At 40.8% G+C, this 25,580-nt stretch overlaps 2 protein-coding genes across 2 annotated transcripts in view; one reads left to right on the top strand and one right to left on the bottom strand.

Annotated features, from left to right (window-relative positions):
* Nucleotides 1-14,589, top strand: part of LOC104570586 (complement C4) — a 37,338-nt gene extending 22,749 nt beyond the window's left edge. Inside the window, exons 27-41 of the mRNA XM_088522296.1 lie at nt 185-283; nt 1,419-1,587; nt 2,621-2,787; nt 3,210-3,368; nt 3,970-4,029; nt 4,500-4,593; nt 5,370-5,532; nt 7,203-7,290; nt 7,812-7,886; nt 8,761-8,869; nt 9,718-9,807; nt 10,195-10,287; nt 11,059-11,142; nt 13,343-13,475; nt 14,411-14,589. Coding sequence (XP_088378422.1) covers nt 185-283; nt 1,419-1,587; nt 2,621-2,787; nt 3,210-3,368; nt 3,970-4,029; nt 4,500-4,593; nt 5,370-5,532; nt 7,203-7,290; nt 7,812-7,886; nt 8,761-8,869; nt 9,718-9,807; nt 10,195-10,287; nt 11,059-11,142; nt 13,343-13,475; nt 14,411-14,549 — 1,722 coding nt within the window. The 3' untranslated portion in view covers nt 14,550-14,589. The remainder of the gene's footprint in view (nt 1-184; nt 284-1,418; nt 1,588-2,620; nt 2,788-3,209; nt 3,369-3,969; nt 4,030-4,499; nt 4,594-5,369; nt 5,533-7,202; nt 7,291-7,811; nt 7,887-8,760; nt 8,870-9,717; nt 9,808-10,194; nt 10,288-11,058; nt 11,143-13,342; nt 13,476-14,410) is intronic.
* Nucleotides 14,590-16,409: 1,820 nt separating this feature from the next.
* Nucleotides 16,410-22,932, bottom strand: STOML3 (stomatin like 3). Its single transcript, XM_088522158.1, has 7 exons — nt 22,839-22,932; nt 20,548-20,651; nt 19,664-19,736; nt 18,788-18,870; nt 17,495-17,698; nt 16,750-16,884; nt 16,410-16,612 (listed from the first exon to the last, which is right to left on the bottom strand). Exons 1-7 carry the CDS (start codon nt 22,930-22,932, stop codon nt 16,412-16,414), a joined length of 894 nt encoding a protein of 297 aa, XP_088378284.1. The 3' UTR covers nt 16,410-16,411.
* Nucleotides 22,933-25,580: the final 2,648 nt, after the last annotated feature.

The following is a 25,580-nucleotide window of genomic DNA, read 5'->3' as shown; positions in this document are numbered from 1 at the left end:
CTTAGGCAGATAAAAGTTATTGAGCAAAATGAAAAGGGGAACGCAGGACCTATAGTCAGACAGTGTAACAAGAGAAGCTTTAAGTCCATGAAGAGTGATTTTTCTAGCTTAAAAGTGTTTATGATCACATTAATAAGCACGTGCATGTATGTTTAATTTTTCCTTTACATGTGTCATCTTTTAGGGTGGCATTAAGACAGCAGAAGAGGATCTGGCTTTGACAGCCTTCGTAATCATTGCATTGCAACAGTCTGTACCTGTTTACGATGAGCCAGCGGCTGTGGTAAGAAGAATGACTTTTTGTGCTTAAGCCTGAAAGCCATTGAACAATGGCACATCCACCCTCCTCTTAAAAGTATTGCGAGAGTGTAAAGAGTACTTAAAGTACTGCAAGTGGAAAGGGAATAGTCTGTTTACTGCATCAGAAATGGGCAAGAACAGATACTGAACAGACTTAAGGGCAAGTGCAAGGTCCTGCACCTGGGGAGGAATAACCCCAGACACCAGTACAGGCTGGGGACCGACCTTCTGGAGAGCAGCTCTGCAGAGAGGGACCTGGATGTCATGGTGGATGAGTTGACCACGAGGCAGCAGTGTGCCCTCGTGGTCAAGAAGGCCAATGGGATCCTGGGGTGCGTTAAGAAGAGCGTCTCCAGCAGATCGAGGGAGGTGATCCTGCCCCTCTACTCAGCCCTAGTGAGGCCACATCTGGAGTATTGTGCCCAGTTCTGGGCTCCACAATACAAGAGGGATGTGGAGCTGCTGGAGAGAGTCCAGCGCAGGGCTACAAGGATGATCAGGGGCCTGGAACATCTGCCCTATGAGGAGAGGCTGAGGGAGCTGGGCCTGTTCAGCCTGGAGAAGAGAAGGCTGAGGGGGGCCTGATCAGTGTCTATAAGTACCTCAAGGGAGGCAGTGAGGACGATGGGGCTGGCCTCTTTTCAGCGGTGGCCAGTGATAGGACAAGAGAAAACGTCCACAAATTGAGGCACCAGAAGTTCCACAGGAGTTTAAGGAAAAATTTCTTGACAGTGAGGGTGACAGAGTACTGGAACAGGTTGCCAAGAGAAGTTGTGGAGTTTCCTTTTCTGGAGATCTTCAAAACCTGCTTGGGACACAATCCTGTGCCACATACTTGAAGTGACCTTGTATGTGCAGGGGGATTGGACTAGATGATCTCTAAAGTTCCCTTCCAACCTTAACGATTCTATGATTCTATGACACAGTAGCCTAACATACAGCAAGGTGTTTTGAGTTAGGCACTCCATTTTTAATGGTTTTAATCACAATGTAAAAATTATTAAACTTATCTCAAATACGGTCACACTGAATTATTCTGATTTCCTAGTATTCATATCAGCATTATTGCTTACTAGCTTTGAACCACTTTTTCAAATGGTTCCCTTCTGTTTTCACAGATGGACGTGATTACAAAATCTGTGGCTTACATGAAAAACCATCTTTCAAGAAACCTGAATTTCTATTCTACAGCCATCACTGCTTATGCTCTGACACTTGTTCAGTCCTATAGTGAGGAAGCCAAATGGGCTACAGAAAAATTAAGAGGGTGTTCTTCTTTTGATGAAGGTACTAGTAACTTTTCTTAAAAATTAAACTTGTAAAAAGGTCTTCCTAATTAAAACACTTACTACACACTCTGCTACATGAATAATGCAAATTCAAGTAAACAAAAGCCATTTAATGTCATAAAGTGTATATGTATTTGTGTAGTATACTCAATTGTAGAAACCACATAATCACATATTTTGATTTTTTAAATCAATATGCTTGAAATATGCTTGACATCACTTTAAAGTAACAGCTTAGGAATCTGAATTTTGTGTTGCAATCTCACCTGATACTAGAGTTGGAAGAAAACCATAGTAAATAATCAGATGTTTCGTGCTTCATCATCTCCATTTCCTCATTGCCTACCAAAGTTTCCACTCCCTGGAACTGCAGCAGGAAAAACACTCATATTGAGCTTTTCATCTGAGAAAGATGAATCCTTTGGTGGCAGCAGGATTGAGCAACTACATGTGGGAGAAGTCTTATGACAGATTTGCCAACAAGGGCGAACATGTCTGTTCCAGTCCACCTGCTTCCAAAATCTCCCTCCAGTCCTAAGTGCTTTGCTCCCACCCCACAGAGGTGTCACTTCTTTCCATCTGGTACGCAGCTGCGGTCAAGGCTGAGCTGCTTCGTTTTGTGGGTGCATAGCAAAACTATCCATTTCTCAAAATGCCTTTGGTAAATCTATCATGGTTTAATAGCCATAGTTTAAGCATAGGGCATATGCCTCCCTTAATCAAGCCCGGACTTACAGAGATAATTATAATATTTTTGGTACCGTCTGAGACAACATTACCGCTTAGTTGGATGGACACTTCTCTACAATGGGAACAACAGTCTGTGATCATTAGATAAGACAGAATTGAAAACTTAATGTGTTTATCCTTTTCTATTCTCTCTGCTTCCAAACTGATTTGTTGCTCTCATGATAGAATCTATGATTTCCGGTTTATCACTTCTGTCACACAAAATATCTTTTGTGCAAAATCGTAGTAATTTTTTGCAAATGTCTTTGCCAACTGGATTGAAGCTTGAATTACTCTTGCAGAAAAGCAGCAACGCTACTGGGGAAATGGCAGAGACACAATCTCAGTGGAAGCCACTGCCTATGCATTGCTTCAAACATTGCTCCTGAGGGACATGGACTATGCAAGGCCTATTGCTGCGTGGCTGACAGAAAGGAGGAACTACGGTGGAGGATTCTGCTCCACACAGGTACCTGACCATAAGCCCGTAGAATTTGAGAGGGTGAAAGAAAAGGGAGATTCCATAAAGATTTTATCATTTTCATTCAAAAGCATTTTAAAAAAAATAATGATCTTGAATTTCTTTGGATTTCCTCAGCATGTGAGGCACCAAAGATTTTGGACCTGTAATAAAAGATTTTAGGAGCTAAAGGAGATTCCTCGTCTTTATGAAGATATAATAATTGTTCAGGCCTGCAGTGTTTATAGGATTTTAATAAGGAAAGAAGAGGGTGGAAATTTAAATGAATAGTCTGTGCAGACAGGAACAAACAAAAATAGGAAAATTTCAAAGCAGGAAAAATATGAAACAGAGGAATATCCTCAGGTGATTGATCTTGTCTATTTTTGCAATAATGCATATATATTTTTTTCCATTCCTGTCTCACCTAGGACACAGTGGTAGCCCTGGAGGCTCTGTCAGCATATAGCATACAAACATTGGAAACTTCTTCAACCAGCCTGAATGTTAGAGTAGAAACACCTGGAAGGCAAAAACGTTACCTGATTGCTTTGACTGATAGGGATGAAGAGATTCAGAAGGAGTTAGAGGTACACAACCATCCATTGCTCTGTGATTTTCTTTTCCTCAAACAGGAAAATACTGGCTCATCTCAGCTTGCTTTCCTACTATGAAGCAATCATGATGTAGTTGGGTAATATTTTTCAATAGTTTAAGCTGTAAAGAATCGGTATTTCTAAAGATTTTAAAAAAACCCACACACACACACAGGTGTTTAGCTGCAAATTCATTGTATTTATAGGGTCTTTTCATGTCAGTGTCCTGAATTTTCCCCTGTAGTGAAGAAAAATCCCTTCAAAGTCTTCCTTGAGAATGAGCTAAAAGGAAGCAGGGGAATTGTCTGACATACAGGGTGTTAGGATCAGTGAAAATACCCAGTCTTGGCTGAAAAGGAGAGAGTAATATTGGGGAAACATCTCCTGAGCACTGCAATAACCAAGTAAAATGTTCCAACCCTGGAAATGCAGTCTTCTAACTCCTTCCATAGCTTTGAGCAAAGTACAGATTTCTCATACCCCAGTTCTGTTGGGCAGAGGCAAGAAAGACTGTCAAGACAGGAAAAAAAATAGCTTATATGCTGAGTACACACTAAATCTCTATTTTGTTTTTTTTTTTAACTTTCATTTGCAGTTTGATCTTGGGGGCCAACTTCATGTGTCTGTGGAAGGGAGAGGAAATGGGACTATGAGCGTAAGATGTGTTTCAGAAATTCATAACCTACTTGGACTTTTTACCTTTTGAAAACAGACCAAAAATAATTCCCATAGCCTCATCCTTTGTGTTCCTACCCTCAAAACTCTAAAATTTAGAAACTGTCCAGATATGGTCAATTTTACTACTTAATTTCAGAAGGTACCCATTGAGAATAGCCCATTGGTAGAGGTGGCTGGAACTTGAAAGATCCCTTTGCATTGGGAAGGGGAGATTTATCTCAAAGGGCCTGAGCCATTTGGGACCGTGGGAACATAGGGGTTCTATATCCATGAAAGTCCTCTGAAAACAGCCTGCGCCTCTGAGAGTATGAAGAGGAAGTGCAGTATGTGTTCCTCTTCATACTCCCATGTCCTATCAGCAATTTCCTAAATAAAAGTCCTAACTGAGTAAAATCCTTGTCATTTAAATGATATTTTTAGGGGGTTACTGTTGTGTTTTTGTGTTAGATATTAAAAATGTACCAGTCTTCTGAGCTGAAGGAAAGCAAATGCGATGATTTGATTTTGACAGTAGAAATGGAAGGAGTCGTCAAATATGCTGGTGAGTAAAAAGGGCAAGTGGTCTCAAAGGTGCAGGCTCTGTCAACTGCTAATAACACCTGATGGGTTTCTGACCTTGTGGAGTGGGAATAAATGAAGCAAGGAAGCAAGGAAATAGAGAAGCCCTGAAACCTGCACAACTATTGATTTTTTTGTTACATTCAGTTTATTAATAATTTTGAATGGTTTAACAGCTCTCTGGACAACTGCAGATGCAGAGTTTACCTAATAGATTTATCAATAGTAATAGCAACTCCTCCCAGTTGCTTCTGGGAGGAGAGCTAGGTCATCTCTCTTGATCCTGACTACCACACAGGGAAAGCTCAGCTTGGCTCCCTGACTGATAAGGGGCTTGCTTTGTGTCCTTAAAAATTATTTGGTATGTTATTGATATTGATATGTTATTGGTATTTTTTATATTGATGAGAATGTCTTTTCCCTTTCTTTAAACATGGCATCATCTGCCTACATCCGCATTTACTTTTCTGTTGGAATCATCAGCTCTTTGAGGAAGGGTTTGTCTTTTATATACTTATGATTGGCCCCATTCTTAGCTAGATCTGTTGGTATTAACCAACAGATAATAACAGATAATAATGCCATAATCACCTCTAAGGTTTTAACTTTAAAGGTATTAGAAATAATGTAATGAAGAACAGCAAGTCCATGGAGATAGCATGACTTCCTCCCCTGCCTCGCTGTCCTTACCATTATACAGGAAAAGGAGACAAACTAGCAGCTGAGGCTAATTAGGCTGATTGTGTCTATCGCCTCCAGATGCTGAATATGAAAACTATGATTATGAGGAATTCTCTGTTAAAGAACACAGCCCGGATGAGCCACTGCTTGATATAGAGTGGTTTGATATCCACAGCAGAAGGAAAAGGGATGTGGTCTCTTCCAAGAAAACAGAGGCCCTACGCTACAAAGTCTGTGTCAGGTAGGTCTGCAGATTGGAAGACTTTATTAGAAAATGCATTCATTTTTGTAGGGAATTTGAAAGGTCACACTCTTCAATTCAATAAGCTGGGCATCCAACTTGCAAGTACATACAACATTGAATCAACATTTTCTCTTCCATGGCAAGAGAGCCAATTTCCATGCAAGGTACGAGATTTAGTCTGTTTGCACAGATCATGAACAGCCAATTCCAGATTCTGCCCCATCTAGCTCACAGGTGATGTCTGGCTCTCTGAAATGCCTGATTAGCTAATCATTTGAAAGAAGTCCTCTGTCAAATAAATGAGATATAATAGGGATACACTAATGACACATTTACAATTTGACTGCTTCTGGGGGATAGGTTGACACTTAGAGGCTGCAATTTGCCATCTTTGTGGTCCTAATTTGGCCTCATGAAATAGGAATTGTCTATTACTATTTGCAGGGAGGAGATGACTGAGGAAGGCAGGTATGAAATCCTTTTATTGTGGTAATCAAGACATCAGCAAAAGCAGAGATGGTGAGAAAGAAATCCTCTCATGCTGAGTAACATTCACATCCACTTTTGTTCCCTTCCATAGTGGCAGGGCCTGCAGAAACCTGCAATGATGGCATTCACTCACAGGAAAATCCATTTTCTGCTGGCTTTTGACAGAGCTGCAGAAGTGTTTGTTTTTTTTTTTTTCACCTTCACAGATACCAGCAAGAACAATAGCAATTGGAGGGCAAGAATTACCATTAATTCAAGGATTTGCTCTCCCTAATTAATCTCCCTAATCTCATTTGTCTTCACTGAATTCTGCCCCCTGATTGAGGCAAATTTTTCCTCATTTGTTACTATGAGAATTTTATCAATAATCAAATCCATTGTTCTGCGGATCATTGCTGAGTGCCAGGATGAGGCTTCTCATTGCTGTGAAGCTCCCATTGCTGTAGTTACGACAAACTCAAGACACTGACTACATCACCACAGCTATAGAGCTTCTCTGCACTACACTACATCCCTTACAGGGAATAGAGGGTGTCAAAGGAAAAATTGCTGAAATACCACTGTGTACCATGGCAAGATAACCTATGTGAGTGCATAATGCCCTCATTACCCAGCAGTGACAAAATAATCTGATATTTGAAAAGATGGAAATAGAAAAAGACTATATTTAAATGTAAATATGTATATATATTTATATATATAAATGCATAACAGATAGTTAGGGCAAGGAAGATTTGGGCCTAGAACATCAAAGGTAGGAGTAGTTTATATAGTTTCATCCATTAAGAATTAGGACAAGCAAGTTTATTGGCCTCCCCTCTAGGTATAAAATAAGAAATAGATGTTTTGCAAATGCCACTTATCCTCCGTATCTTCAACAGTGTTTTATTGTAGGTTGAACTGTGCTTTGAAGGTGATTGTTTCTGTCTATCATCTACATTGCTGACAAGGCAGGACATCTTGGCTTTAGATGACTAGCTGACTGGTTTAGATAACTAATTTTGCTTTGTAACTGTTTATTAGTCAAGGAGCTAAGTTTCAAATTATAATCTGCTAAAGAAAGCTAAATTGAACAGGACCCTTTGCTTCATCATTAGCAAAGCTGAAGAGCTAAATTCTTCAGACCAGGACTAGCTGTTCAGTGTAAATGTCCACTGATGACAGTCTCCTTTATAAAGGTCTGCAAGTGCCAATGTGCCAAAGATGTCTCTTGTTGATCTCTCTCTATTAAGTGGCTTGGAGCCTGACACACAGGATCTTGAACAGGTGAGAAACATGCTTTTCTGTGCAATCTTTTATATCCCTTTCTATACAAATTTCACCTGGAAAGCTTCCCAAAGTCCACAGAATAACAAAAGGAAAACTGAGGTTTTGAATAGACATATTTTCACTGTTCTTGTATTGACTGAAAAAAAAAAAGGAAGAAAAAAAAAAGCTGAATAAGCTGAATATATGCACGAAAAGATGAGGCGAAGATGTAATTTTGGTAGAGTCCAGCCTTCTTAGGGGATTTCTTGTAATAGAAACGAGGACAAGGCTCAGGAGGACATGTAAATATGTGCATAGGTTTACATATATTACTGTCCTCACTGATTTAAAACACTTCTTCACCATATTTACTTAGGTTCTGTATCCGAATAAGATTCTTAGGGACTGTTTCCTGTGGGGAAAAATAAACAAGGAAGCACCAGTTAGAACAAAGCAAATCACTATATAATGGATGATGGCAATGGCATTTCTGTTCTCACAGGATTTTTTTGTTTTGTTTTTTGTTTGCATTACTGCAGTTGGTAACGTCTTCAGACAAATATATTCAGCACTTTGAGCACAAGGAAGGAAAGGTTTTGCTTTATTTTGGAGAGGTAAGCAAAGTCAATGCTTTTTTTCAACCTCTGACAGTTCCGATGATAGCATATACACAATGCAGCCCACATTTGAGATTTGGGCTTTCGACAAAAAATGTAAGGAACCCTTTCTAGTCAGAACAGTTGCTAAAATACAGCAGGTCCTTATGTCCCTGATTACCAAAGTATTAACTCATGGTCCTGTAAATTCCATAGGGATACCTTGCATGCAAAGCTCAACATTTCTGGATCAAGATCCATACAGTAACAAACAAGTGGAGTCATCAAGCTCCCCAATATATATTTCTCCATATTTTGGATTATGGTTTTGGATTATACCGTTTTGCGATGCTCCACTGCTGTAGCCAATAGTAGGTGATCCCTGCTGAAGGCTTACACTGCTCTTTTAAAGATAAGACAACAGACAAAGGAATAATTTAAAACGTTATTTCTGCTAAGACTGCCCTAGAGAAGCTGTGTAGATCAAAAATTCTGTTAAGTAGGTCTGGTTAGGTCACCCTGACCTTACCATTGTTTGGAAAGTGTGGAAAAAGCACATAATGACACAAAACACAGTACAGGATGGGCTTTGACCATATATTTAACCTGTACCTGTTCAAGTAAACTTCAAATTAGTGATGATCTGAGGCAGGATCAGCAGCTGTGCTGCACATATCCCAGAAAACTGCCTTTTCCAGACTTGGCTCACCCCAGAGATCTCCCAATAATCCTCCAATGGGAGGAAAAAAACAAAAGGTTGTAAGGATGAAGCAACAGCTGCTAGAGTTGACTCACCTCCACCATCAGGAACAATCGTTCAGCAGCTTGTACAGGCACAAGTGGAAGAATCCATTTATTTACTCATTGCAGCTTTCGTTCCTTTTCCCTCCAGATCACAACCGGACCAGAACCTGACTGCATAGCATTTGAAGCAAAGCAAATCAATCCCATGGGCCTTGTTCAGCCAGCAAATGCCATCCTTTATGATTTTTACAGTCCTGGTATGCTAACTTAAGGGAACAGAAAAGCAAATATGCCAGTGTTTAGAAAGAGAGACCTTCAGGAATCAAATCCAGTGCTTTTAATGGAAAGGTGAAAGGTGCTTTTAATGCAGTAAATGAAACAAGGTGACTTTTTTTCCAGTGGAAAAGAACCTGTCCTGAATATCTTCTAGAACAACAGTGGTGTCAGCTCCAACATGGACACCATTTTCGGAAAGGTCCATCATTGCAAATATATTGAAAATATGTACCTTTACATTCATGATTTTTTTTTAATTAGGTTTCTCGACTTCCTGCTTGTCATGGTGTTTTTAGGGATGTTCCATTTACATTATCTTTCATATCACATATCCATATCACATTATGTATCAGTCTGTCTATGCATCTAAGAACATCAGAGGTTTGGCTTAAGTGTTTCTGGGGAATCAACATCATCCACTATTCAAGGAAGATTAGATTCAAACTTTCCTCATTTTCCATAATCATGGAAATAATACAGTGAAACCTTTACTTTGACTGAAGCTGAGAGATTCCTGACAGTGTATACCACCCACAGCTTGGTTCATGTTGACTTTTCTCTCCGATGGCTAAGAGTACCAAGTGCAAGACACTGATGCTGAGCCCATTTCCTCCTTCTAAAATGGTGAAGGACCCACAGCAATCCTATGGTCTACAGAGGCTTTTTAGATGGGTACTGCAGTTCTTTGTAGACTGTTGATGTACATCTAATTCCTTGGTGCTCTGAATTCTCTGGACCAGGGATAAGTCTGGCTTCTGAGGTAGTTTCTGCTGCTTAATCTCTTCCACTAGAACTTTCTAAGACAAGTTATTCTGTTTCTTTTCTATAGAAAGGAAGTGCAGCGTATTCTATAGTGCACCCCAGCACAGTGCAATGCTTTCAAAGATGTGCAACGCAGATGTTTGCCAGTGTGCAGAAGGTAATGACTTCCCAAATAAGTCAATCTAAAAGAAGATGGCTACTCCTGAAAACCATTAATATGTGATTTGTTAAGTCTGAAATGAACAATCATGATCTCTAAATTTAAGTCAATGCATAACACATGACACAGAGCTTGTATGCTACACACTAGTATGCTTGGTAGCACATTCATAACTGTTATTTTACAGATATTCAGGATCTATATGATACTTACATATAATGTGTATATACATACATATGTAAAAACTCTCCATCATAGTCCTAAAAAAGCTGTTCTGTTTTATTATACTCGCTGTTATAATGTTCAGTGGGTACGTGTGTGTTGCATCTGTCTAAATATCTATACCTACAGAGATAAATACATAATTTATATTGTTCACTCTAGGTCCCTGTCCAAGACAAAGATCGACTTTCAGTAAAGGTGTAACAACAAGCGCACGTGTGAGCTTTGTGTGCTACAACCCTACTGTGGATTATGGTAAGGCATGAAAGACAAATGTCAATATATTTAAAACGTATTGCTTTTTAAGGATAAGGATAAATAACAAGTTTCAGGTCTTATATGCAGAGACCTTCCCTGAAAAAAAAAAAAAAAAAACAACAACAACAACACAGATTCTCTATCTGGCCTGGTGGTTGAGGAGATGAAGACATGTGCTACAGCATCCCTCTGGGGAGGAAAAGGGTAAAGGAATAGTCTCTGAAAGATTACATTACAGGTGTTAGAAAAGACCAGTGAGTACCACCATCCCCATGATCTCTATGTTTACTTGAGGGCCATAAGCACTAGGTTGCAGTATATCTCATAGCTCTGTAGCTTCTTCTGCTACTATTTTCTCCTTTGTTAATTTACCTTTTTGGCCTCTTCCTTGAGTGAAAATTTGGAAGAGTTGCTGATAGAAGACTGACTCAGCAGCTTTGGTGAGCTAGATACTGACAGAAGGATATAGAAAAAAAGCAGCTTTCTCTGTACAAGTGGAAACCTACACATAGAGTAGCTGCCCCTAAAAGAAAGTGACAAAGGGAATACAAATTCTAGGGGCTGTTGATTAGTTCCCATCTTTCTGAAAGTGTAGTAGGTACACTAAAATACTATCCTATTGGCTTTTTTTCCTTTTATTCCCAGGACTGGTGAATAGGTTTTTACCTATGGGACTGTACTGATAATGGTGAAAGTGTACTTATTTTTTCAGCTTTGGACATAACTTCATATTTTCATCTGGCCTCACACAATTGTTGTCTGTTGCAGTGTATGAAGTAGAGCTCCTCAACAGCACACAAAAGAATGTTTTTGATTACTATGAGGCCAGAATCCAGAGAATCCTTAAAGCCAGTAAGTATCAAATGCTTGGGCACTTGCATTAACCTATAGCAAAACTCTATTAATCAGCATGACAACAATCCTGAGACATGTAGATTCCATTTGCTGGAGAAAATAGGGTCAGAATCTCTTATATAATAAGCTTTCAAGAAGACTTATTTATTGAAAGATTTGCTGGATGAGCCTTGTTGGGTTTAGCTCAACTCAGGGGTAGGCTGACCCCTTACCATACTCTGGTTCACTTTGTGCAGCAGTACCAGTGCATCCCTTCAGACTAAGCTGAACCAGAAAGCACCTTCTGGCTGTTAATGGGACATTCATAACAGGACAGGGGATCCAGCTGGAACTAGTCTAAAATAAACTCTCTGAAAATGTGCATAATGTGGATATTATGTCCTTAGCACTAAGTATTTTACTCCATAAACCTCTGTAACCAATCCACTCTTTTCCTGATGTAGATGTACCCAATGACCTCTATTTTGATGCTGAATGAAGATTTGAAGAGCTCATTACTCAAATACTTAGTAAGGACTAAGCACTTGTGCTTAGGCGTGTGACCGTTGTGGAGCAGGCTGAGAGTTCTCACACTGACTTGCTTGAAGCCAGTGAATACAGGAAAACTTCCGAAACTTTGATTTAATATTTGTGATAAAAACAAACAAACAAAAGACCTTTTTCTGTTCCTTTGCTTATCCCGTGAAAACTGGCACTGTTCGCAGGCAGTGTCCTTTTGCAGGCCCACCACCCCAGCTGTGCCAGGATGAACTTTATTTTACAGGCAGCATCAGTGAACACTGACATTCTTCAAGTGTCAGTAATTTCTGAAGAAGCTGGGAGATGACATTTCAAGCTTCAACCACCATGGTATCATGTGGCGGTCTGGAGACTGCCTTTAAAGAAAGTTCCCAAATTTTCCATGCCTTAACTAGAATAATTATCTCACTCTTTGATCTCTGCCCAGAGGACTGGTGATGTCACCACATACTTTATGGTAGAGAACTTGTGATTCTTACCCAAAGGCCAGTTACTGTGGGAAGATCAAATCCAGACTTTATTAGTCCAGAGATGCATGAGTAGCAGCCAGTGCTTTCTGTATGCAGAGAAAATGATAATGTACCAAGTGAGCATCTCTGGGAGATTACAGTACCTTGATAGAAAGATTCACGAATCTCTCCAGAAAACCTAAGTTCTAAGAAGTTATAGCTCTGTGTCTCATGGTTTTTATTCTTACAATTCACAAGCAATCATTGGAATGATTTTTTTTAAGTGAGAATGGCACTTTGTACCTCAACTTTCACTAAAAAAATGACACTAAATACTTTCCCTATTCCAGCTCATACCTTTCCTAGAAATAAAGGTATGGTCTCTGGTTAGCTAGCTAAAGTCAAGTCCTACCATCCAGGCTGTAGTTTCTCTCGGAGTTATTGGAACAAACTAAATGGTGATAGCGGGGAGCAGAGTAAGGTATTTTGGCGACATTTTGCTGGCACCAAAAGCAGATGAGAATTAGTTGGGCGACATCTTGTTTTGTGGACCCCTAGTATTATTTCAGTATCAATCCTTGGGAAGACAACACTGGTTCAGGAGAGATATGGAAAAACTTATTTGTGCTTAGGAGTTATCAAAAGAGAATTTTGGGCATGTACACCCCTCAGATTATTCTGATTATTATAAGAACTGGTATGTGTGTTTTGAATTAATGTTTATGCTGTCCTATGAATCTGTTAGAAGAATATTGTAGCCCTTGTAATATAGCACAAAATCAGTTTTATATTTCTTATTATCAATTCCAGGACCTGAAAGAATTATTCCAATTTAATTCTTGTATAGTTTGGATCATTATGGTAATTTACATTTATCTTTGTTTTAAAGAAGAAAATCTATTTTCTATTTGAAGAGTCTATTATACTATTCTATACAATTATATTATTATTTTTTCTGGTGCCTCATGCTTTAGAAGGGATTCTTTCCCCAGTAACAATCAAGGAGGCCAAGACAACCAGATAAGATTTACTTTTAATTAGGTAATGTTGAGGGCATAATATCCTACCACAGGATTGCCATTTACTCTCACGTCAAGCAGCAACTCTTGAGTGAAATGTTACCTTTCGTTGGAAGCATTGTGCAGAATCATATGGGGTTGTCCTGTGGGTGATGGTCCTATTCTTTATTAGAAAATGGGTTTATGGAGCTTCCTTTTTTCATGCCACAGCTGCTGATGAAAGCATCAACGTGGGTGCCCAACGGCAGTTTCTAAAGCGCTCCTCTTGCAATTTAAAAATGGAAACGGGCAAACGGTACCTCCTGATGGGAAAGGATGGGCAAACAGTTGACTACAACAACAGGCAAGTGCAGTGTTTTCTGAGCTGTGGCTGCTGCCACAGCTAGTGTATCTAAAGCGTACCCAAACTGTTGCAATGCCTCCAGGAAGCAAAGGGAGGGCCAAATTTCTTAGAGATTGATCCTACTGGCTTTACCGAAGTGCTCAGAATACCACTGTGTATAGGCAGACGGTAAACAAAAGGGTAGCTGCCCTTGCTCTGTGGGGAACAGCATGGCTAGCCAATCTACCAGCACATCTGAGCATGCAGAGGTTGGTTCCCACACTTCTCAGCATCAAAATCTGGCTGTTGTTTTACTGGGGTAAAATGTCTCACCATCTCTCTAAAAAAAAAAAAGGCCAAAAAAAAAAAAGCATATTGGAAGCAGACCTTCTCTGTAGATATTTAAGCCTTAAGGGTTCCCTCTCTCCACCTCTGTTTGAAAACCACATGAGTACTTAAGTTAGGAAGACTGTATGAGCAGATGCCTGCTAAGGTCCTGACACTTTTTCAGGAGCCTTTGAGGCTTTCTTCAGTCCGATTAGAAAATATCAGAAGCGGCATGGCTTCTCACCACATAAAATATGTAACATTTTGAAAAAATAGGAAAAATCTTGAGATGCTCTGTTGAAATACATGCTCCTTCACTCTGTCTCATTGTTGATGATTGTGGATTTTTATGACTTTCCACAGAATTCTAACAAATTTAGCCCAAACTTGCCTGGTGTCACCCTCCAAACACAAGCACACCCAAGCTTGTCATGGACCTTTCCTAAACTTTTTTCAAAGCTCAGTTAACCTGAAGATGAAACTAGATCCAGGTTTCAGGCAGGTCTCTTGGCCAGTGCAGCACCTTCACCTCAGAGATGGCTCAGTGGAAGGACACAACATCATGGGCCTCACGCTCTCCAGTTGCTCAGTAATGAATCACCTCCTTTATCTTTTCCGTTTTTACTTAGGCTCCAATACTTCCTCGATTCACAAACCTGGGTGGAGAAAATTCCAGGAAACAACATGTGCCAAGCAACCCTTCAGCGGCAAGCCTGCATCCAGCTGCAGGACTTCATAAACAGGCATGACTCCCTGTGCCACTTCTGAAAAACTGCGCGGCTCCCCAAATCCAATACGTGTTTCTGCAGTTCAGCTCCTCCTCCTGCTTCTCTTGCAAAGCCTGTAGATGATAGAGACACCTAAAATGTGACAGAGCTGCTTTTGTTGCTACCTGTCTTTGACAGAATGGAATTGTTGAATGGAATACCTTCCTGTTAATGTATATGTACATGAATACCTTGTCAAAAAAAATGGTTATTCTACTAATTATTGTGTTTATTGTCTCTGCTACTGATGGAGAACAATTCCTGTCTCCCTGACCATTATTCAACAATGCAGTTACGAGGGATCAAGTGAAAAGGAGGGTTTTTTATCAGGATTTTGGTAACTGCCCCTGTCATTGGCATACTAGAGGCCAATAAATTTGCATAGCTTGGAAAGAATGCTGGTCATTTGTGAGCTTATCATGTACACCTTGTGTGAAAATACTCCTGAAAGAAAAGTGACACTAACACTCATGCTTCAGCATGTGAATTCTTTTCTAATTTTAATAGTGGGACAAATACCCGACTTGTACCTGCAGTACAAGTGCACTTCTGAAGCAGCTGAAACTGGAAGTGGCTCAACATCACGGACAGAGAACTGGGCAGGATGTGTCCTGTATCAGACCCAGGAGCCCTGCACAGGCCAGTTAGTGCTAGTAGCTCACCAAGGGCACAAAATACTTCTTAATTACTCTCTGTATTCTGATCTTTCAAGTTTTTCTTTTCTTTAGAATTTGCATTATATTAAAAAAAAAATGAAGCAATCCATGGCTGTGTGGGCTCAAAAGCAATGCTGCTTCTGTGGGAGGCAGGGAGCACTCATGGAGATGTAACATTTGTCAACAGGTGGGGAGTTTTGATACCACAGTTACAAAGGCTTCCACAAATAACATATTAAGATGCCATCGAAAACCCCCAAACCTTTCTTTTCCTAGAACAGCAGTGTCCATTAGAAAAATGCATTGATGCATATGGTAGGATGACAAGTGGATGTAGGTTTTACTTGGAGTCCTGCCCCAAGTGTATGAGATGGTCATGCATGAGACAGAGACAAATGGCAGGGACAAGTTGTGTTGGTGGAACAAGCTACCATCTTCAGATGCTAACACCACTCCTCCTTCCGCTGGCTACTGTGTCCACAAATTTGTCACCTGGACTGCTGGTGTTATTCTGTAGTTAAAATAAGGTACTTTTGTGCAATACCTGAATTGATAGGTCAAAGTTAATCTGGCAATCTGATGATCCTACCGTGTAGGAGGGGACAGTGGTGGGCCATCTGAGGATGAGACACAGAGCAACCAAACCACAAAAGCATGCAGATTCATTTGCAGACCACCCAACAGCATATCAGAAATGTGAGCTGCCCAGCCATTTTTGAAGGCTGTGAACTCAGATGTTACCAGCATCCCCTACTCAACTGCCAGCATAGCACAGGTGAAGGATGGGGAAGTCTCACACTATGAAAACCAACTTGTACCATCATGTTATAACAGCTGCAAGAAGGATAAGAAAACTCCTGTGGGACAGAACAAAAGATACTTAGATTAACATAGGGCAATTCAATTCCCTCAAGGTTGGCTGTTTTCAAAAGTTTAAGAAATGTGACTGTAATACACAGACATATATTCTCTTCCTTTTATTACAGAGCAGATGGAAAGTTCAGTGATATGGCAAAGAGCATATAAAGCAAACTCTTGATTCTTACACAAGCAAAACTCTGTTGAAGCCAGTAAAGCAACTGCTATATATTACTTATGTATGATAAAGAATTGGCTGTTTTGGTCACATGCAAATTATTCAATAATTCTGCTAGTATTTCTGGAATAATATCTCTAAGCTTAGGGGACAACTAGCATGAAACAGTGTTTATCCCCCTCTATTTTTCTGCCCCAAGCCCTCAAGCATATTTATAGGCAAAGGGAAGACAATGGTGGAATTGTTTTCTGCTGCCAGCGTAGTTAATGTTTGCAGGTAGCGCAGCTGCAGACCTGCTGGAGACTCGGTCAGCACCATGGAGGCCTGCTTGAGGGCTTTGGAAGCATTCATCTCTCCTTCTGCTGCCACAACCTGCAGAGCAAGAGAAATGGAGACAACACTGTGATGCTCAACAGTAGGGAAAAGACACCTTTAGGATGGAGAGAAAACAAACAGGCACCTGGATGCCCAGGACAAAAATATATGGTGAATATTGCCACAGGCCTCACCTTAGCTCTTGCCTCTCGTGCGGCCTCGGCTTCAGCTGCCATCGCCCTCTGCATTGCCACTGGAATCCTGACATCTTTGATTTCCACACGGGCTACTTTGATCCCCCAGTGGTCCGTGGCACTGTCAAGGATAGTCTTAGAGACAAACAAACAACCCAACAGTAGCAGTGACGCAGAGAGAAAAACGTGTGATTTACCCTGCCTCTTAGCTGGGAATGCAGAGGGCAAATCTACCCAACAGAAACACAGAGCACATCTGGGGAAGGAACATCAGAGGTGGTGTGAGCATGGCAGGTAACGCAGCCCTGTTCTTTATGGCTCTCTTGTTGGGTGGTATCTGTGTCCAGGACTGGGAGAGGGCAACTCAACTTTCTCCTTTAACAAGAAAATGTATCAGGACACCTTCCTGTGTGGCTTCTCTAATAACAATTTAAACTTCAATCAAAGACCATCTCAAGGTAGAGCTTCTATAAGCAATAGGTTTCTCTCACATCACTCAAAGACTACTTAGAGTTTCATACAATTCACTGGCTAAATTCAAAATCTTCATTATTTTTTGACAGGAAATAACTCTTCTACAAGAATCTGGGAAAATTATTTCTTATTTTAAGAAATGAGATATATATATAAGAAGACTTGAATACTTTTTAACCAATATTAAATTAAAAAAGAGGGATAATTTCTAAGATCCTGCCCCCTGTAACAAATTCCCATGCCTGTCAGTGATCTCAAGAGCTAAATTTACCTGGATATTGTGTGCAATCTCTTCACGACCTGCCAAGAGCTGAGCCAAGCTCTTTGTACCCAGGACATTTCTCAAGGTTGTCTGTGCCAAGAGGAAGGTGGCTGAGTGGACATCAGTGACGTTAGCGACAGCACTGACAGCGCTGTGGATCCTATAGTACACCACCCCATCAACTTGGGTAGTAACAGCATCTTTCGTGAGAATCTGCATTGGAGAAATGTACAGAACTAGAAAAGAAGCCAACAACCCTTGCCACAGAAGGGGAAACTTTTCTTTTAGGGAGGGATGGGCCTCAATAACTAAAAGAAACTAAGAATTTCTTTTGGTTTCTTTATCATTCCCCTGCAAAATAGCTTCAGGGAGGCCTCTCTGGAGATGATGATGCTCCTCCACAGCATCTTTGGCCTACAATTAGGTGCTGTGCAGAAAAACTGCAAACAGCTGCTAAGCCTAAATGCCCAAGTGCTTTAACCACCTTCCTCTCTACTTTCCATTCTGAGGGTACCACTTTTTATTTTGCAACATGTCCTCTACAAACTACATTGTCAGCTTCTTTAATAAAAATGCTTTTTGTGATTAAGAAAGGAGAACAGTAGAAGAAACCACTCCTGGAGAACACAAGAGAGGCTCAGGGATCTTGGCCACTCTGCTCTTCCCTTTGCTTAAGTAAGGGGACAGCAATGCCAATTCCCCAAGCAGAAAACATTGCACCATACTGGGGTCAGAGTCTCATGCTCAGGGACTGGTTCTTTAGGTTAAATTATTAAATTAAATCAGTTCTTTTCTACAAAAAATGCTTAAAGATAAGCCTCTCCATTTTTACTAGGATAAGAGTTTTTAGAGGCCTATGAATTACTTTAGGTTTAAAGTGATGTATTACATATATATAATTTGCTTTTAGGACATATATAGAATGTATATACAAGCAGTGATAACGACCTCAGTGAAAGCTTTCCGGAAAGGTTAGTTGCCAGATCCAGTTTTATCAGCACATCAATTTCTTCTTACACGAGTTTATTACTTCATGTACATGTGTGTGATATAATGCAATTAGAAATTTTTGAAGTTCCTTCCCTGTTCTTCTTTATGTTTTATCGCACAGTTCTGAATGTCAGCATGAGGAGGCTGACATCATTGCTTGGCCTGCAATGATTTTTCAGAGTCAGAAGATACAGCAAATAAGCTAAATTCAATATAGGAGAGCAGCTGCAAGAATACAAAATACCTGTATTATCCTTGATCATGCCAGAAAGCAGTACTATGTTTTATTTGCATTAAAAGGCTGCTAGTTACCTCTTGTGGAGGAATTTCACAGGTGACAGTTCTGAGATCAACCTTAATAAAAATATCTGTACAGGGAAGTATCAGGATCAAACCTGAAAAATAAGAATACATAAGATAAGCACATTGTGGTAAGTCTGGATTTCCCTGAGAAGGAGTCCCCACTATCTCCATTCCCTGGAGAGGCAGAGTTGGCATGACCACGTTTCTAAGCTAGGCACTTGCTTAAGTTCCCAGGGCCAGGCAGAACTGCTCCACACTGCCCTGCCTCCTCTCTGGACCACGTGGCCCTTAAGGAAGGCGAGTATCGCATTTTCTCCTCACTTGCACTTCCAGTTTGCACAGTTTCACTGAGCAGAGGTGGTAACCACACGGATGCAAATACCTCATGCTTTTGGTTTTGATTTGTAATTGCAATTTGTAACCTGATCCTAGGCAACTGCTCCAAGTCCTGGATAGAGGCAGAATACAGGGAAGTCCCTGCCCTTGAAACACTTAACTATTTGCAAGGCAGAAGACAGCTAAACAGTAGCCAAAAGCAGTGTTGGAATTACAGAGCAGTCCCAGTCACTCCGGAAAAACTGGTGGCAGAGTTAAAGGCAGAATTTAAACCTTCTAGGTCACACTTTAGCACAACTATATCTAGTATCAAGGTTTTCTATTTTTTTTATGTTGTGTGGTGATAAGAGGATGGCATCATCACCTAACCAGGAAAACAAACAGCACAACCACAGGCTTGTAGGTAAAGGAATCACAGCAGTGAGGTCCTTTTCATCTGCCCATGCTATGAAGGATCTTACAGGTCTTTGCAATTCTCTGTAAAATAAGAGCATCTTAGTAGAATAAAACCCAGCATTATCTTAATAGAATAAAACTTCTTGCATTTACCTGGTCCCTTTGCTTTCTTAGACAGTATGCGTCCCAGCCGAAATACAACAGCACGCTCATATTCTTTGATGACCTTGAGGAATACTTTAAAATTAGAATTCAGTAACTAATTCTATACTTGCTTTCTTGCCTGACTTATTTTTAATCTTTGACGTACATTTTAAAGGTGATAATAAATACTCTTAGTAAAGAAACCAAAAAAATCTAGAAGTTTAAACATTTTACATCTTCTTCTCACCTCATTCTTTGCTGGGAAAAGTCAAGCCCTGTCCCTGCAAATAGTTACAAGCCAGACCAAATACACAATAATTGCCCCTGATCTAATGGAGCTACTCATGGCTTTGCTTCAAAGCCATGAGGAGGTGTAGGCAAAGTAAAATATCTCTCACATCATATAATTTACCCACCTATTTCAGTCAGGATAATCACCCTAGAAGCTCAGCTCTAAAAGATTACTTTAAATTAATCATATTATGCCCATGTGTTGGACTGTAGCCTTAAGTCAAACAGGCTCTGAAGACAGGGACTTGCTCCTGTTTTCATCAGTACTTGCGTTTATCACTGTTGCTGGCAGCATGAAATCAGTGTTCTCTGGAAAACTTTGTAGATTTAGTCAAGCAGTATTGTTGTACAGCAGGGAAGTCTAACTGGTAATGGAAGCTGAGATGAGGAGAAATTAAACAACCAAGTAGTGGTGATACAGGAAGTCTGTGGAAGAACTTGAAGCTCTTTGCCTCAAACACACAACTTCAGTGTAATATCTTAAGATTTCCAGAAAACAAATGTGAAATACTTCCTTTTAACAAAGTAAATAAATCATAACGTATAAGTTACAATGATGATTATAGAGCATTCTTTATGTTCTCCAAATCCTTATAGCATACCTTGATACAGGTCCAGATGGAAATAGGGAAGGTAATAAGCACGAACAGGAAAGAAAGGGAAACCAGGATCCATCCACAGATACCAAGTCCTTCCCGCCTGTCAGCTACAGAAAAGTGAAAAACAAATACAAATTTTGAGATGAATTATCTGAGGGACACAGATGTAGCTTGCTGCAATAAGGAGAAGCTGCAGTGTCCAAAGGCTCACTCCTGCTTTCCTACATGCACAAAAAGCCATAAAGCACTGAAATAGACATCCAGACAGATGCGCAAAGGGCTAAAAGGTTCAAAGAGTACATTTTACAACAGGAAAGGAAGACAAAAAGTGAAAAGCATTGCCAAGACTGTGAGGATTAGGAGAAATAAATCAAGTAAAATATCCATGGACATGAGTAACTGTCAGCGCGCCAGGTCAGTACTAAGCAGGAAATAGAGAGAATGGGAGGAACTCCTGCTATCTTTAGATGAGGAAGACTGAGGGACCAGTTCATCCTCTGGAAGACAAGCTTCCAAATCAGCTCTTACCAAAATGCACACTCATGCTTCAGCCAGTCCTTTCACCTTGTTCAAACTCTTCTCATCCCCAAATATTAACTGTTTTATTTCAGTGTCTGGAGCGAGAGCAGTGCCGAGTTCTTCAAGTACTACAAGCTTAGAAGGGTCTTTTGTAGGGCACAGGGGATCAAGGAGCTGCCATTCAGAAAGGGAAGAGCAGCTGGAGCTGCTGAAGCCCTCATGAAAGAGGTCTGGAAAAGGGACAGGAGTGAAACAGGACAGTCCTGCCACAGAGTCCTGTGGCAGAGTGCTGAAAAGCCATATATGTGTGTGCATATATATATATATATGTATATATATGCCTAGGATTGCTAGAGCTGCTATGAAAAAAGCCAAGGAACAAGCTCGTGCACTGGGCATAGCACACTTGGGGAGGCCTGCCATTATGTTCATGGGAGCCCCCATACAAGACTGTTTCCTTTCTTGTGTCTGCTTTTGTTACGAATAAGCAGTCAAAAATTCTTGGTGGTTTTGGATATGCTACTTCCGAAAAAAAAATTGGAATTTCTGACATTATAGCAAAATCAGATATAGATGGAAACGGTTAAATAAAAAGGTCGAAGCACTTCATAGTTTTTGAGAAGTACTTGTCATCCTGTGAGACAGCATGAGGATATCTGGTGTGTGAGGCTAGGTCGAAGAGGAGAGGCCCCTGGGGAGCACCAGCAGAGCTGGACTGACCGGTTTGTCTGGGTATGCCGGCAATCCCGGAAGGTGAGACACCAAATCCTCCTTCTCCAGCACCTTCCTCTCAGTTGACTTGTGCCTAGCTGCAAGGTCGCTGCAAGAGCCCTGCACTCCTTGTAGATTCTCCCTTGGTACCTCTGAGGTTCCCACTCCCCATTTAATCACTCACATATAAATAAGCTTCTGCTCAAAAGGGCCAATTTCAGGCCTTCCTAAGAATGCTTTCCATGAGAGCTGGGGGCGTAACTGTTGTCCTAGGAGTCTGACTTTGGTCCTGACTTTTTCCAACAAGCAACAATTTGAAGTCCGTGTTTCTTTACTGAGCTACCAACAACGCTTCTGTAGTCGCGCACAGGAATGAGCAGTTCACTTGAGTAAATTGCCACACAAACCTTAAGGCCATATATTTGAAGACAAGACTTAAGATTCCGTGTGCAAACGTCACACTTTGACAGCTATTTGACACCCTGATCTTTACTAGTGGTGTGTTAGGCTGCAGCAGTACCTGAATTACAGCAAGTACAAGCATCTGAATAGCTCTTCATCAGTAGAAAACAATCAAAGAAAACCACAGAATAACAATTATGAATAATAACATCATTTATAATTACTAATGCAAAAAAATAGTAATCACAAAGGGGTGCTTTGAGCACCAGAACACCATGTTCTGTGCTATTTCACCTAAGCTACTAGTATACAGAAAAATGTTTGGAAGTCTTGTTCTGCGGTGCCAGACTCATCACCCAGATGATCCACAGTAATTTTGGATTTTAGCATCATGTACCAACATCCACCTGATCATATTGTGAAGATCCCTGATCCACAATAGAGATAACACTACCCTGGGGAAGAAATACACATCCAAAGCTTGACAAAAAAACAACTGAATCACTCTCCATAAAGGCTGCCCTAGAGTTCCCAATCTCACCACTGAAAACTTCAGTTCCCGTGAGAAAAGCAGGATATGAAATATCCTTCTAAATAGAGAAGTTGGGCCTAGGCCTTCAAAGACCACCACAAGTATGCTCTGATTAGCCCCAAAGCTTTACCTTTTACCACAAAATAACGGAATAATCTAGAAAAACGCTTACCAATGAAATGCTCTGTGCTGCTTTTCTTGGGTGCCTCTCTCTTGGGATCCATCTTAGCGCGGGCAGGCCTGGTCCCCTCACAGCTGAGAGGGCAGCGTACCCGCAAGCAGCATGGTGCTCACGCACGGCCTGGAGACAGGGGCTGGAGAGATCCCCGCTCACACGGCTGCCCTCGGGGACTTAGTTGCCCTGGCGAGGAGATGTTTACAAAAACAATGTCACGAGACGGTTGTGTCTGATGTAACTCTCTGGTCCTCTGTGGCCTCCAGTCAAGAGTGAATTTGGTCCGCTTGGCTTTGCCCCTGGCAATATACAAACTGAAGATGATTTTTTTTTTTTATAAAGAAAAGAGAAACAGAGAGAGAGAGAGAGAGAGAAAGTACTGTTCCTCTGCCTAATATTATGGGGTTTAGTTGCAGCTCCAATCCCAAAGAAGGCGAAGTCTCTATGGTGCACTAGTTAACTCACGAGAGTATTTTACATCGCAATAGGACTTAAAGACCCACCAGGTTGAACTCCATCATGCAATTCAAAAGCCCTGGAAGCATGTCAGCTCCAAATCTTCAAATTTTCAAAGAAATAAGAACATGCATCATCTCTCAAACATCTTTTCTTTCAACATTGAGCTCAAATCCATCAATATTAAAGCACTAACATTTCTGAGTCATTTATGCAAATCACAGCAGGGGAGGGCAGCCTTGGCAAAAAACGCAAAACTATGGCACTCTATTTGAGAGACGTTTTTTCATATGTAATTTACAGCTGTGACATATAGTGGCCTTAATGATACAGATATGGTTTCTGGGGGCATTCACCATGTAGAGTATCCTGGAAGATCTGGATCCAGCTTCATTTCCCTCAAGTCTCCATCCTCCTCCATAATCATACTGGTCCCCGAGGAGTCATTCAAAGCTGCCTGCTCCCTAGAGGATCCTCTTCTGAGCTTTACAAAGAGAGGAAACTAAACCACTGAACAGATGCTTTTAATCACAAGGAAAACCACAAGCTGCTTGCAAAAGGGGAGCTCATGTGCTGATGTCAGTATCTTCCTCCACATGTCACAAATTCTAAAGTTACCTCCTGCATTTTTCCAATTATTTGATCTCTTGTGCTTAGCTGTATGACCAAACCCCTTCCTGACATATGCTTAGTAAATGGGCAATATTTGTGTACAGTTAGAAGAAAAACCTGCTTTTAAGCATATCCAGAAAATGAAAACAATTTGCAAAACTATCGTAATCTTTTATTTTCTGTTTTTAGAGTAACTCGGTTTTATTGAAAATCATTTCGTTTACTACAAGCCATTTGGATGCTGCAGCCTACATAGATGCTTACACCATCAGATAGATGAGGAAACAAATTGAAAATCTAACAGAAAAACATGTTCTCCTGCTGTTTATTGAGAATTCTTTAGGGTGCTTGTAAATATATCCCTTGGAAGAACAAAAAGTGTTTTTGTTTTACCTTCAGGAAAATAGAAAAAAGCCATACAAATGTTAATTTCAGATGCATTTTTATTTTGTCTTTACTCCAAATATTGAAAGTCAAAGGCACTGCAATGTCAATCCATTCTCCCAGGGATATGCTGGAACATGTGGATAACAGAGTAACTACATCTCACATCTTCAAGTGCCAAAAAACACTCCAAGAAGGAAATACGCAAGCACTCAGGACCAAAACAGTCTCCAGGCTGCAAGTTCACAGCCTGGTGCAGCTCTGGGGCACAGAGCAGTGCTACGAAGAAAACCAGAATAATCCAAATAATAATCCAACAGCCCCTTCAGCAGGACTAGACACCTTGGGTGCAGCCAGCTGCCTGCGGCACCTTGCCTGCAGCAAGACTCAAGTAGGGCAGGATGGCCAGGAAGCTGCATACGGGCACCAACCAGCCCAAACATACAAAACATGACCACCTCTTCACAGTGTCCCTTCTACTCTGCTACCACTCATCCCATCACTCCGTTGCAGAGATCTAACCCTGTAGACCAAGCACCCACTGCATGACTCCTTGTTAAAAATCACTGAGAACAGTGACTCACACGCAGGGCTATTTCTTAGCAGCGCTGACCGACCCCAAAGATCCCAGGAAAGTCATCAGTCAGTCCTCACATGAGATTTGTGGGTAACTTTTGGGTTCAGTCGGTTCAGTCTTTTTTTGGGCCATCTGCATTGCATGAGGGCTGCGGCTCCCCCAAGGAAAAGGCTGTTCTTTCCCTGGCACTGAGTTCTACCCCCGGAATATACACCAATGCATTTGCTCTGGGCTCCTCATTCCCCTCCTCCAGACTGAAATGTAGAAGAACCAGGACAGGGAAGATTAACATTTACATCCTATTACTTGCAGGAATGTCCCCTATATTTTTTTGTTCCTCATCTCAGGTGAAAATGGCATTAGCTGGTAGTAGCAGAAGATGGAGGAGACAAGTTAGGGCTTCTTTTGGGCTACACTTTCCCAGAATATGGCTATAGAGGAGAAAATCTGCCAAAAGGCAGCCAGAAAGAGAGACAGTTTGCAAGAAAATAGGAAATGTCAAAACAATAAGTCTTTTTCCAGGCCTGTAGTACAGAACACAGACTTTACTGCTGAGGAGGGACAGGAGGGAATTAGAAAAGTGATTTTACAGTGAGAGAGATCTTAAATGGAATTTTGTCTTAATCCCAATAAATAGAAAGTTTAATCCTTTTCAATATGATTTACCA

The sequence above is a fragment of the Tinamus guttatus genome, unplaced genomic scaffold, assembly GCF_059628265.1.
Source record: "Tinamus guttatus ecotype Peru unplaced genomic scaffold, ASM5962826v1 Tinamus_guttatus_pri_ptg000150l, whole genome shotgun sequence".
NCBI lineage: Eukaryota > Metazoa > Chordata > Aves > Tinamiformes > Tinamidae > Tinamus > Tinamus guttatus.
This window is presented reverse-complemented; position numbering and strand designations above follow the sequence as displayed.

Bases quoted from the DNA above. Each gene is read 5' to 3' on its own strand.
- STOML3 (XM_088522158.1), bottom strand. From the start codon at position 22,932: ATGGATCCCAAGAGAGAGGCACCCAAGAAAAGCAGCACAGAGCATTTC. The intron at 20,652-22,838 runs GTAAAGCTTTGG...ACTTTTCTGTAG, and splicing joins CCGTTATTTTGTGGTAAAAG to CTGACAGGCGGGAAGGACTT. The intron at 18,871-19,663 runs GTAAATGCAAGA...CTTATTTTTCAG, and splicing joins TAAGAAAGCAAAGGGACCAG to GTTTGATCCTGATACTTCCC.